Consider the following 13,383-nt stretch of genomic DNA (forward strand, 5'->3'; position numbering starts at 1 on the left):
CAGGGGGTGAGGGTAGGAAAGCATCCCAGCATTCTACCCCTCTACTTGGCACTGCGGACACTGAGTGGGGACAGCTGTCAGCGAGGTGGTGCCGGGAAGTTTCTTCTGCCTTACACGTAGGTTTGCATTTGGCCTTGAGCAGCAAAACCGCCTGCCAGCGGTGACAGTGAATTCTGACTGAGGAAACTCTTAGAGTCAAAAGCATTGTTGAGCAAGCAAAGGAAGAGAAAACAGGAAACCCGGATTGTCTGGGTTGACCGGAAGGCTACACAGTCAGGACTGTGGAGCATCCGACGAGTGTGAGCTGTGATTTTTGGCTCGTGGTACAGCTTAGCGCTGCAAATGTCGAGGAGCTGCGGGCAGCTCTGTGGTGAGGGCAGGCCGTTTGTACCGAGCATTCTGTTTACAGACCACAATGGTGAGAGGCAGCCTGGCCCCAGGAAGGACAAGGGCTTGGGAGGTGGGACCTGAGCCATCTTGGGTCCTCAGTTTCCCCCAGTGTGCAATGGGGACCATGATACTTCCCTTTCAGAGCTGCTAAAGTGACAGTCGATGGTGTACAGAACCAGCAGCATGAAGCCACACACCGGAGTGTGTCAGTCTGCTTGGCCTGCCAAAACAATACCACACACTGGGCAGGGAGGCTCAGATAGCAGAAATGTGTCTCCTCACCGTTCTAGAGGCTTGACCAAGGGCAGGTGTGTAGGGCTGGCCTCTCTTGAAGCCTTTCTCCATGACTGTTGGATACCACCTTCTCTCTGTGTCCCGACATGATTGTCCCTCCGTGTGTATCTCTGTTCCAATTCTCTCTTCTTACATACATACCAGTCTTAAATAATAAATAAATACCTGACCTCATTGTACCCTAGTGTCCTCTTTAAAGACCCTGTTTCCAAATACAGTTACACACTGAGGTCCTAGAGGGGGACAGAGTACAGCCAGTGTTACGAAAACTTGTTGAAATTAACAACATAGAAAGTGAGGGCTGAATGCTGGGCGCTGGTGGCTCACGCCTGTATACTAGCTACTCAGGAGGCAGAGATCAGGAGGATCATGGTTCAAAGCCAGCTGGGGCAAATAGTTCGCAAGACCCAATCTCGAAAAAAACCCATCACTAAAAAAAGGGTTGGTAAGGTAGCTCAAGATGTAGGCTCTGAGTTCAAACCCCAATACCACAAAAAAAAAAAAAAAAAAAAGAAAGTGAGGGATGGGCTTATTGACCCCCAGTGTGCAGATGGAGAAACTGAGGCCACAGATTTAGTGGCAATCTGGGTGCTGCTTGTGAATTTGAATTTTAGTTCCTACTGCCTTCATTCATGACTTCTACTAAATGTGTTTGATGGGTTTTGGCGTTATCTTTGATCACAGCGGGTCCCAGAGACTTGAAAATACTTTCTTATCTGTTATTATACTAGGCATTTGTTTTCCAAGGAGCGTCTTCTGTCTTTATGGGAGATGTGGCCGCAAGTCCAGGCTCCTGTTTGATCTGCTGTGTGTTTCTGATGGTACTTGCTTCATCATGTGGGCTTTACGAAATTCTGGCTGGACCCTGTGAGTCAACAAATGGAGTGGCTGGCCCTTTGTTTCCTTCACTGAAGTCTACGGAGGCCAGTTTGCTTGATCTAGTGAATCCCAGGCAGGAGACTGAGCCCATGTCCAAGGCCTCAGCAAGTTAACCACTGAGCTGACTGACACTAACCATGGTCCTGCCCTGTTGCCCCAGGGTGCTGTCCCCTACCTCTGTCCCTGCCGTGCACATTTCCCTTTGGCCCGGTTCACATCAAGGTCTGAGCCTCACAATCTGCAAAAGACCAGAACTGAGCCTGTCCTGTGCTCCAGGTGAGATGGCGCTATATGAGAATTTCACAGGCAGGCATGGAGTGCCAATGTGGGATTCCAAGGTGACCAGGACCTCTTGCAGCACTTCCCCACCCCACACACTATAAGTCTGAGCCCCACAGTCAGAGCTGAGGATGAGGGAAGAGTGGGACCTGCTGGAGCAGGACCAGCAGAACTCTGGTGCCTGGTGATAGGGATTCTTATAAAGTCACTGTTGATCATTTTTGATGAAGGCAGGAAGAGAGAGCAGATCAGAAGTCCAATCTAACTTCCAAGAATCCTCTTCCTAGTGATGTTTACAAAATATAAGAGGTAGCTGGGCACCAGTGGCTCATGTCTATAATCCTAGCTACTTGGGAGGCAGAGATCAGGAGAATTGTGGCTTGAAGCCAGCCAGGGCAAATGGTTTGAGAGATCCTATCTCGGAAGAAACTTCACAAAAAAGAACTGGTGGAGTGGCTCAAGCAATAGAGCACCTGCCTGGGCAAGCGTGAGGCCCTAAGTTCAAACCCCAGTACAGCCAAAAAAAAATACAAGAGACAAGGACTGCTGACTACTCAAATGGTCTGTCCTTTTAGTGTCACTTTCCTCCTTTGAAGTGACATTCTGTGAGGCCCAGCCAAGGTAACACTCTAAGTTCACTTGACCAGTCTTTATTCATGCCTAAGAAACTCAGGAATAAAAGGCTGGGTGTGGCTTAGTGATATAGGGCTTGCCTAGCATATTTGAGGCCATGGGTTCAATCCCCAACACTGGAAAAAGAAGAGTAAAGCTCAGAGAGAGGAGGGATGAAATAGAAGGGCAGGCAGAGCCCCAGGCTGAGCCCTCCTGAGGAGGAATTGGGGATGGGAGACAACCTACAGTTCTGCAGGGGCCCAAAGGAGGTGGGGTCCTTTTGCAAGGACCATAGGGTGGAACCGACCCCTCCCTGCAAACGTGGGCTCCAGCTGAGCAGGGATTAAGCTCCTGGAGATTGCTTCACCATGTGGGGTGGTCAGGCAATAGCAGCTCTGATGTCTCCCTGCATTCTGGGCCCTGCCTCAGGATCTAAATCCAAATTTACCCGCAACCTTGGATCAGATTATACACCCGTGAGCCCTCAGCCTACTTCTGAGTAACTAGGATGCACAGAGCCAAAGCCTGCGGCAGGGTCTGAGCTGTTGTTTCCTGACAGCCCTCTGAGCCCCTCCTGTGTTTATTTCTTCAGTGAGGTTGAGGCACTGATGTGAGTGAGCTGGGGCTGAATCAGGGAACAAAATAGAGCCCCTGGCCTTGATGAGTGAATGCAGACCACAGATAAAATAAATCAGTGTTGTGATTTGTAAGAAGACAATATGGGCCATAGGGGGAGGGCCCAGAGAGAGTAGGGTCTTCTTGTCAGGGTGGGTTTACATGTTAGAACTGTTGGGGGTGCCTCGCTGATAAGGGCCATCTGAGCCAGACCCTGAAGGAGGACAGAGAGTGAGCAGTGAGGAAGGGGAAAAGAGCATCCAGGCAGAGGGGACAGCCGGCTTGGAGACTTAGAGGTGAGGCTGTGCAGATTGGCCAGGCAGTAGTGAGGGGCCAGGGTGCCTGGACAGTCAGGGAGGGCTGGGAGAGGACAAAGGTCAGAGGGAAACCAGGGTGGCTGAGGGTGCTGCAGGAGCCGATTGTCCCAGGCTGTGTGGCCATTGTAGAGGTGACCTGGAGTGGACTGAGAAATAGACGGAAGCTTTGAGTAGAGATGGGCGTGTGTGTGTCAGTCTGGACCTGCCTGTGTGGAAGGCGATCGGAAGGAGGGAGTGGAAGCCAAGGGACTAATTGACTGTCTCAGCAATCCAGGGGAAGATGTGGGTGGTCTAGAGCCCGGGAGAGCTGGGAGGTAGCTGAAAAGAGGCTGTTTGTGGATGGGACTTTGGTGCGGGGCCCCAGGTTGTCACTCCAGGGAGCAGAATGGGGTTTAGAAGTGGCGTCAAGGATGGTGTCCAGGTTTTTCTCTGAACAACTGAACAGATGGTTTGTCTGGATGAGAAGTGGGTGCTGCAGAGAGGAGGCTTGGGTGTGGGGGGAAAGGCTGGGGGAGAGGAGTCTGGTTCATTGAGTTTAAGGCACGCCTGAATATCCAAGGAGTCCTGGACAGGAGTGCAGGGGAGAGGGTGGGCTAGTGAGAACCAGGGAACATCAGCCTGGAGGTAGCATTTACAGCCCAGAGTCTGGGCAAATGGCTGGAGGGCAAGTGTGAGGCACAGACTGTAGAATGTGGGAACGGCAGATGGCACCGTAGAGGTCAGGTCCTTGCTGCCAGTGCAGCCTCTCCCTTAAGCCTCATTAGAGGGCAAGGCCCCTCACAAACCCACCAGGTGTGAAAGTGCATGGGGCATTCCAGCCAGGGAGAATGTCTGGGATAGGCAAGCTTAAATGACCAGTTTCACAAATCTTCCCCAAAATCGTTCCTGGAGACTGACTGGCTCTTTGGTTTTCAAACTGCATTCCGTGGAGCCTTTGTGATTCTTGGGAACCCTTGGTTTACCCAGAAGGGGCAGTGTAGCCTGGCAACTCTGCTTCCTCTTTCTTCCCATGCCCCTGGAGTCAAGGTCCAGTACCTTAAACATGTTAGGGACCACCAATGCCCTCAAACCACCCAAGGTCACCCACCCAGGAAGTGAAGGCATATAAGAGATGGGCATCCAGGGCCTGGCCAGCTCCCTCTTGGCCATTGTCACACATGGTGCTCTGGCCTGACCTGTGACACACCCTTTGCCAAGACAGTAGCACTCCTGGGTCAGTCTCACAAAGGCGGGGATCTGCTGCTGGGGTGGAAAACTGTGCCTGTGGGCTTGTGGACCGCTGTGACACTGCCGGGCAGTGGGTAGTGGTGTTGCCTGACTGAGCAGAAAAGGAACCAGGGTCACCAAGGCAAAAGCATGGTCCCAGTTGGCTGGGTGGCAAAGGAAGAGCGGGGATTGGAGTAAGCTGTGCAGCCGCCCAGCAGGGCTTCCCCCGCTCATGGTGGAGTTTCTGATGCTGCTCCAGGAGGGCTGTGGGGAGGAGAAGGGTTTGTCTCCCCCCAGGCATTTGTTTGTACCCCTAGGGCCTCCACACACTAGCAAACAGTGGGGCTGCCATCAGTGCTTTTTAAAAATTGTGGTAATAAACATATAACATAAAATTCACTATTGTAATCACTTTTTAAGTATGCTTTTGCAGCATAAATTCCATACTTATTGTCGTACAGCCATCACTGCCCTCCATCTCCAGAATACTTTTCATCTTGCAAAACTGAAACTATGATCCCATTAAACACTCACTCCCCAACCCTGTCCCCTCAGTCCCGGGCAGTCCCCAGTTCCCTAGGTTTTCTAGGGACCTTCATTATAGACTCACACAGGAGTCATCCTTCTGTGACTGGCTTGTTTCACTGAACACAGGCCCTGGGGGTTCACCCACATATGGCTCTGAATCCTGGGTCCTGGGTAGCAGCCCAGCCCCAGAGTCCTGGCCCAGCCTCCACTCTGCCCACAGGATGGCCCAGGAGCAGTGCTGCCATAGTCAGTTGGAGGAGTTGCACTGTGCCACCGGTATCAACCTGGCCAACGAGCAGGAGAACTGTGCCCTGCCACACAGTGGCAACACCAGCCACTTCGAGGCCATGTTCGTGAAGGTAAGTAGGGACCTGGGGTCTATGTGGGGACACTGCTGTTCTTGACAATCAAGCAGTACTGTCCATCTGCATTGTCTGCTCTGGTCCACCTTCCCCTGTGAGCATCAGGGATCCTGGTGTGGGAGAGCAGAGGCAACACTCGGTGTCCAGCCTCCTCTGGTTCTGTAGGTAACCCTGGGGGAATGGAGGACCAGAGACCATCCTTTCCCAGGCTTCAGACAGAGGCAGAGGTCAGAGCAGGGGTCATCTGGGCCCTTTAGAGTCTTCTCAGTCCAGGCTTGGCACTCCCATCCTGCCCTGGAGACTTGGAAGCTTCTCTTCTCCCCAGTGAGTTGGGGCTCAGAGCTCAGAATAGGCCTCTGATAATGCATGGCCTCTATAGCCACCCTAGAGGAAGAAACTGAAACTCAGAGACGCCCACACTTCACAGTGGCCTCTCAGCAGCACTGTCGAGGGCCCAGAGGGGTTCCTACCCTGAACATAAACTGAATAAATAGCAGAATCCCCTTCCCTGACTGCTCCTGGGACTCAAAGCCAAAGCCTGGTCCCTGAGGGCCATGGATGTGGAAGGTGTGCATTGCACCTGGCACAGGCGCCTGACAGCTTTCCAGATCTTAGCACCATAAACAGACCCAAACTGTCTTCCCTTACCACCTGCCAAGAGCACAACAAGCTGGAGCGGGAGTTGCCCCTGTCATCTGGCATCTACCAGAGGTGCTGTGCCAGTGTGTTCCCAGGTGACCCTTCCTGTTCCCACCAGGAGGGTAGTGGAGGGATTTCAGGGAGCAGGTACCCTTGCAGCCTGGGCTCCAGAGGGGTAGATGGCCCTTCTGGGCTGGGCTGGGGCTTTCCATGTGTCAGGGCAAATGCTGACCCCAGAACTCAGGTATGAGAACTCAGTTGTGACTTTTGGGAACCGGGGTCTTGGAGACAGGCAGTGACCCTGTCCCTCACCTCGAGGTTCTTGCTTTTTACTTGCTGCTTGAATCCCCAACTTGAGAGAGGCAAGACGAGAGTTCATTCATATTAGTCAGCGTAGTGGAGAAATCTGACCTGAGAAAGGAACTGACCCTCTGGGCTTTTGTGCACCCCTCTTCCTAGAGGTGGGTGAAGGGGGCCAGGGGTTGCTGGGCAGGGCAGGGATGGCAAGGGGGCAGTCCTGCAGCAGGGGCTGGGGGGGGCTGGAGCTCCCACAGGGCACCAGGCCCGGTAGGTTCTTTCTAAAATCCAGATCTAAGAGACTTGGGGGCCCAGGCTGCTTACTGCTGTCATGTAGACAAAGTCCCTAAGTTTGACATGTGTCCTTGCTGTCCAGGGTGCACAGACAAGGGGGTGTCAGAGAGGTGTCCCCGAGGCCCTGGGAGGGACGCCACTGAGCCACCTGTTGGCCCTCACCTGAGTCTCTGCTGTTTGCAGAGGTGCTGCCACTGCTGCCTGCTGGGGAGGGCAGCCCAGGCCCGGGGCCAGAGCTGCGAGCTCAGCCTCGTGGCCGGTTACCAATGTGGACTGGCGTTCCGTGCCTGCTGCGTCAAGGGCCGGGAGAGCGCAGATGTGGCCCCTGGGGACATCGGGGATCTCCATGAAAACGGTAACTCTCCCTCCCTCCCCTGGTGGGTAGTGTGCCAGTCCGGGTTCACCAGGATGTGTGTGTGCAAGCACGTACCGTGGCTCTCCCTACTCATGGGTGTCACATCCGTAGTGTCAACCAACCACAGATGGAAAATATCGAGGAAAAAAAATCGCATCTTTACTGAGCATGTGCAGACTATCCTTGTCATTATTCCCTAAAAGGTATAATACTATTTATGCAGCTAACGTCTATTTCTGTAGTACAGAGCATTTACCAGGTGTTCAAAGGAATCTGGAGGCGATTTAAAGTACCCTGGAGGATATGCATGGGCAATATGCAAAGAGTATAGCATTTTATATAAGGGGCTTGAGCATCTGTGGGTTTTGGTATCCTCAGGGGTCCTGGAAGCAATCCCAAGGATCCTGAAGGACAACTCTACGTACCTTTATTGTAAGGCGTTGACCTGTGTGATTGTGAGGCTGTACGTCCAAATTCTGCAGGGCCGGTCACTTGGCTGAAGACCCAGGGAAAAGCTGATATTGCAGCTGGGGTCAGAAGGCTGTGTGTGTGCTGGCAGAATTCCCTCTTCCTCAGTCTCTAGCTCTTAAGGCCTTCAACTGATTGGGTGAGGGCTACCCAAACTATGGAAAGCTTGACTCAAAGTCTACTGACTTAAATATTAATCTAACCCTAAGAAATACCTTCACAGCAACCTCCTGACTATTTTTTAGCAGATATCTGGGTACCTGGCTCAGTCCAGTTGCTACATGAAATTAACCATCACAGGCTGTGTGAATGTACCATTCCTGCTGCCTTAACCAAGCATGGGCCAAGTTATATTTGTTACCTCACCTGGGAATTGCTGTCCTGGAATGAGTCTGAGCACTGGGGATCTGGGATCAGACAAATGTGTGTTCACATCCTGGTGCTAACATAGACCCTGAGCCTCAGCTCCCTTGTCGGTGAAATGGGAATCCTTGCAGCCCTGCTTCCCAGGCTGCTGGAAGGTAGGAGTAGAAAATGGGTCCTGCCTGTTTGGCAGCAGCTGGGCAGCTAACTCCATGGGCTCATCCCTCTTTCAAGTTACAGCCACTTCTTCAGCAGAGGGGCTAACCCCAGGAGCAGCTTCGAAAATCTCCCCGTTGCTGTCTTCTCCCTCCAGGTCCACAGCCAAATAGGCCTGAAGCCTGGGGCATGGCTCGAGAGACTTCCTGGGGCCTAATAATCCCTCACTTACCAGCAGGTTCTTATGCTACAGTGGAAAACCCTAGAAAGAGGCAGGAGGCTTGGTCCATTCCTCCACCCTCTGAGCTTTGTCCCCTTTCTGTCAAGAAGGGGTCAGCTCTCTAAAGTCAGGCCATCCATCCATGGCTTTATGACTGCCATGCCTTTGGGTCCTGGGTCAGATGGGCCCACCTTCCATGATTTGGTTTTAACTTTTGAAGTCCAGGCCCATAGGATGCCACTGAGCTGATGCAGACATCACAGTTCAAGTGGGGATCGGGACCCATTATTGCTCTCTCCTTGGCTTTTTTTTTTTGGTGGTACTGGGGTTTGAACTCAGTGCTTTGTGCTTGCTGGACAGGCACTCTACCCCTTGAGCCACACTCTCAGCCCTTTTCTTTTAGTTATTTTTTGGGTTGGGTTGCAGTTTTGCATGGACCAGTCTGGATCATGATCCTTCTACCTTTGCTTCCAGTGTAACTGGGACCACAGGTGTGTCCCATCAGGGCAGTCTTATTTGTTCAGCTGGGGTCTCCCCAGTTTTTTGCCCAGGCTGGTCTCAAACCATGATCCTCCCAATCTCTCCATCCTGAGTAGCTGGGATTACAAGTTTGAGCCACTACACCTGGCCTTTCCCATCTTTTATCTGCTTTGATTCCTGCCCCAGACTTTCTTCTAGGGCCTCCTCCTTTGTGAGGACTTGCTTCTTAGCTGGTCATGGTTGCCTTTCCTCTCTTTTGACATTTATGTTGGGCCTTCTGTGTCCAGCCTGGGACCAATGCAAACTGATGCAGTCTAGCAAAATAAGTATCGAAGTTGAGAGGAATCCCTGAGAAAGTACGTGAGCTTTCTGTGAAGCCTGTGGGGAGGTGTTCACCCCACATCGGGCCCCATGCCTGATACTGACAAGAAAAGAAAATGAGTGGGGTGAGATGATAAGATAAGGTGGGCCGCTGTTTGGATAACCTTGTCTGGGCCTCTCTTCCCCCTTAGCTAAGATTTCTGATGAGGAACAAGAAGACCCCTACCTGAATGACCGCTGCCGAGGTGAGACCCTGGGACCTCCTGAGAGCCAGCTGGTGGTTATGAAGCCCAGGAGAAAGTCAGGGCTGACCCTGGCCAGGTGTTGGCAGGAAGCCGCTTCTGCCTCTCAGCCCTCGTGGCCTCTATCTTTTCCCTCCCTTTGAGCTCCAGAACTGGGGGATGGTGGGGAGGGTGGGCTCATGGAGACACAGCTGGTGTGAGAAACCTTCCCACCTGAGCATTACCAAGCTCACAGGCTCTGTGGATGGTGACCGCCATTCCCCCAGGCCCCCGGGGAGGGGGCTGAGCATTTCTGGCTTTTGTGTCCCTGGACCCCCAACCATCTTGCTGTCAAGAAGATTCATTTGTCTCACAAGGAGACTCAAAGTATGAAGAACTTTGCAGCTTTGTTTTTCCTGGGACAGAACCTTGTTCCTCCTTCGTGAACATTCTGGCATGTCTAGACGGGCAGGTCTGCTCCACAGGTTCACCCAGTGGCTTGTCCTGTGGTTGGGGTGTTAATTAGGGAACCAGCTTGATCTCAAAATGATGTGGTCAGTGTACAGTGAGAGTCAGCCTGGAGGGGAGAGGAAGGAGGGACAGACAGCCTGGGAATCATCTCTGGGTTGGGAGGAGGGTCTTCCTGGGAAAGGGGACTGCTGGCTTGCCCAGATGAGGATGGCTTAGTCAGGTTGATAATGCATGTGAAGGGAGCAGAGCCCCAGCAGCCAGGTGCTGGTGGGAGCGGGAGGGCATAGAGGGATAGGAGAGGCTGGAGAGGCAGTGCTACTGCAAATGAAGCGAGGGCCACCTTGAGAGTTCCATGGGAGCAGATGGGGCCTGTCCAGGGCCTGGCCTCCCAGGGGGAGCCTGCTCCCTCTGTGTCCTGGGCTGGCACAAACTGTATACTCTTCCCTGCCTCACTCCTCCAGCTCCGCTGGAACCTCAGAGACAGTGCAGGCCACCCAACTTGTTAGACCTATGGGGGCGCCTGCAGCCAGAGCCTGAGGGTCTCCCAAGGGCTGTGGGTGGCTCCAGTAGGAAGCCTTCTTTCTGTGTCAGTGGACACTCATAACTAGAAAACTCAAGGTCTCCGACTGCCCATCTGCTGATATGTGCTCTGATTCCAGGCGGTGGGCCCTGCAAGCAGCAGTGCCGTGACACGGGGGGCGAGGTGGTCTGCTCCTGCTTTGTGGGCTATCAGCTGCTGTCCGATGGTGTCTCCTGTGAAGGTAACCTCTGTGGGCTGGTGGTGCGCTCAGCAGCCTCTGCTGAAGTTCTGAGCAGGGCCCGTTGGACACAGGACCTGTTCCTGGGTGGAGCACAGCTGGGACCGGATGGCCAGCGTTCCGTGGAACTTGTAGCTCAGTGGCTTCTGGACAAGGCTCTCGCTTAGGGGATACAGACACCTGTGCAGGGAGAGAGGGCTGACTGGCTTTCAGGTCCAGCTGGGCTCTGAATCTGGGATCTACTGAGTGGCTTTGGGCAGGTCCCTCAGCCCCTCCCCTCGTCTAGGAGATGGGGGAGAAGGGGAAGATGCAGCTCCCTTTATGGGCATCTTGAGGATCACATGACTGCAGAGCCCAGCACTTAGTCAAAGAGCAATGGACTGAAACTTAGTGATGGGTCACTATGACCCCTCCGCAGAGCTCCCAGCCCAGGTGTGCACATGATCCTATCGTGGCTTCTGGAACAATCCTTCTGATAAAGTGTAAGGATCTATTGTTCTTGCTGGTTACTCCTGCATCACCTTAATCTCTCTAGATATCAATGAATGCATCACAGGCAGTCACAATTGCCGGCTGGGAGAATCCTGTATCAATACGGTGGGCTCTTTCCGCTGCCAGCGAGACAGCAGTTGCGGGACTGGCTATGAGCTCACAGAGGACAATAACTGCAAAGGTACGTCATGAACCCACCTCTCTCCAGGTGTGGCTGTGGTGCAGCGGGAAGGGCCGCATCAGGCTCCCTTGTCTGGGCGCCATCGTGCTGCCCCCATGTGGCTACCTTGGGTACTGCCTCGTCTGTGCCCAAGCAAGGCATGGGGAGAGTGGGAGGAAGAGCTAGATCTGTGATAGCAAATTTGCCTTCTTATGGTGCCGAGTTAATGAGGCTGGCACATTTCGCTTTCAAGTCTCAGTGCCTGATCATTTAAAACCAGGACCAGGAACGAATTTCAGCTGCTTACATGTGCTTTCTACCAAAAAAAAAAAAAACAACAACCAGACCAACAAACAAAAAAAAACTCCCACAACTTGTTTTTGCACAACAGCTGCCTTCCATCTGAGTCCAGGCTTCCTTGAAGTTCAAAGCATAGCCCCTCCGATGCATAAAACAACATTTCTGGCTTCCGGCCTCTCCTGCCAAAGCCTTAGTTGTTATTTAGCAGATAAGGCTCTGATGAGAACTTTCAGAACATGCCAGAAGGACAGAGCACTTGTATAAAAATGTTAATCACTGAATTATGAGGGTGACCCAAGAGCCCGGTGTGCCCTCCTGACAGCTGAGACCTTGAGCAATTTCTCACCACCCCACCCTGCACATTGGCTGTGCCTTTGGTCCCCAGAGCCCAGGGCCAGGCCAGCTGAGTACACAAGCTCGAACCTTTGACGTCTGTGAACTGCAAGACCGGGCAGCCCATTGCGTCCTATCCTGATGCAGCCAGTGCTAATATTTGGAATAAGTGAAGCCTTCAGGATGGGAAAGATTATACAGAGTCTTTATCATCACTGAGATAATTGTTAAGTGTCCACTTTGCCTGAGTGAATACTGATAGATAGATGCCAGGAATTGCCTGGGCTGTTTATTCGATAGCAGAATGCTAGTCCCATGGAAGTCCTGGGGGGCGGAGTTTAAGTCTTTAGCAACCTGGCACGGTTTGGCTTACTAAAGCCCTTCTCATATGTGACCTCTCCGTTGGAATGTCTTGGGTTATAGTCTGACTAATGAGTGTTTTTTAAACCTTTCTTTTGATGTTAACGTGTTGTGAGATGCTTCCGGCAGGACGCTTGCTAACACTCTCCTTTTTTTATGATGCACCAGATATTGACGAGTGTGAGAATGGTATTCATAACTGCCCCCCCGATTTTATCTGTCAGAATACTCTGGGATCCTTCCGTTGCAGACCCAAGCTGCAGTGCAAGAGCGGCTTTATACAGGATGCTCTAGGCAGCTGCATTGGTAAGATGCGTGCGGCCAGCAGGGGTCCATGGGATTGGGGGCATCCCTATGGCAGGCCCCTGGAATCAGAGGCGCTGATAGAATACAGACCAGGGGCTGGCAAACTTTCTGTAAAGAGGCAGATAGCAAATATTTTAGCTATTGTGGGCCATGTGGTCTGTGTCACAGTCACTCATTCTGCTGTTAGAGTTCTAAAGTCACAGCCTCTGTGTAAACAAATGTGTGAGGCCGTGTTCCAATAAAATTTTATTTATAAACACTGGTGACAGGCTGGATTTGGCCCAAGGGCTGTTGTTTGCTTCCCTCTGATTTTGGAGTCAGAGATACCTGGTTTTGAACTGAGTGGCCTAAGAGAGTCACCATGATAGCTGCCTAGACATTGGAGGTGAGGACTAAGCAGGTGCTTGGGATGTGACAGGTATACAGGAGGTACTTAAAAAATGGTACCTCCTGCTACCGCCATTTAGTCTATTAAAATTGTTTATCACCAGGCAAGGTGGCTCAAACCTCTAAGTCTTACTGCTGGGGAGGCAGCGATCAGAAGGATGGTAGTTTGAGGCCAGCCTGGGCACAAAGTTCAAGAGACCCCATCTCAACCAAAACTGGATGTGGTGGTACATGCCTGTCTTCCCAGCTATGTAGGGAAGCATAAATAGGATTGAGGTCCAGTCTGGCCTGGGTACAAAGTGAGACCCTATCTCAAAAGTAACAAAAGCAAAAAGGACTTGGGGATGAGGCTCAAGTGATAGAGTGCCTGCCTGACAAGTGCTGAGTCCCTGAGTTCAAACCCCAGTACTGCCAAAAAAAAGAAAAAAAAATTTTTTTCAAAAAATACTTGGTGTTTAGTAGTGGAATTCACAGAGGCAGAAAAGAGAATGGTGGTCGCCAGAGGCTGGGGGGCAGGAAG

The 13,383-nt window shown here is 52.2% G+C and overlaps 1 protein-coding gene across 2 annotated transcripts in view; it reads left to right on the plus strand.

Moving 5' to 3' along the window:
- Fbln1 (fibulin 1) overlaps positions 1 to 13,383 on the plus strand; it is a 74,594-nt gene that overhangs the window by 14,783 nt on the left and 46,428 nt on the right. For both annotated transcript variants that reach the window (XM_074084682.1, XM_020184596.2), the window contains exons 3-8: positions 5,341 to 5,479; positions 6,896 to 7,067; positions 9,267 to 9,320; positions 10,427 to 10,528; positions 11,061 to 11,198; positions 12,339 to 12,476. In XM_074084682.1, the coding sequence (XP_073940783.1) occupies positions 5,341 to 5,479; positions 6,896 to 7,067; positions 9,267 to 9,320; positions 10,427 to 10,528; positions 11,061 to 11,198; positions 12,339 to 12,476 (743 nt within the window). The remainder of the gene's footprint in view (positions 1 to 5,340; positions 5,480 to 6,895; positions 7,068 to 9,266; positions 9,321 to 10,426; positions 10,529 to 11,060; positions 11,199 to 12,338; positions 12,477 to 13,383) is intronic.

Source organism: Castor canadensis, chromosome 8, assembly GCF_047511655.1.
Source record: "Castor canadensis chromosome 8, mCasCan1.hap1v2, whole genome shotgun sequence".
NCBI classification, from domain to species: Eukaryota; Metazoa; Chordata; class Mammalia; order Rodentia; family Castoridae; genus Castor; species Castor canadensis.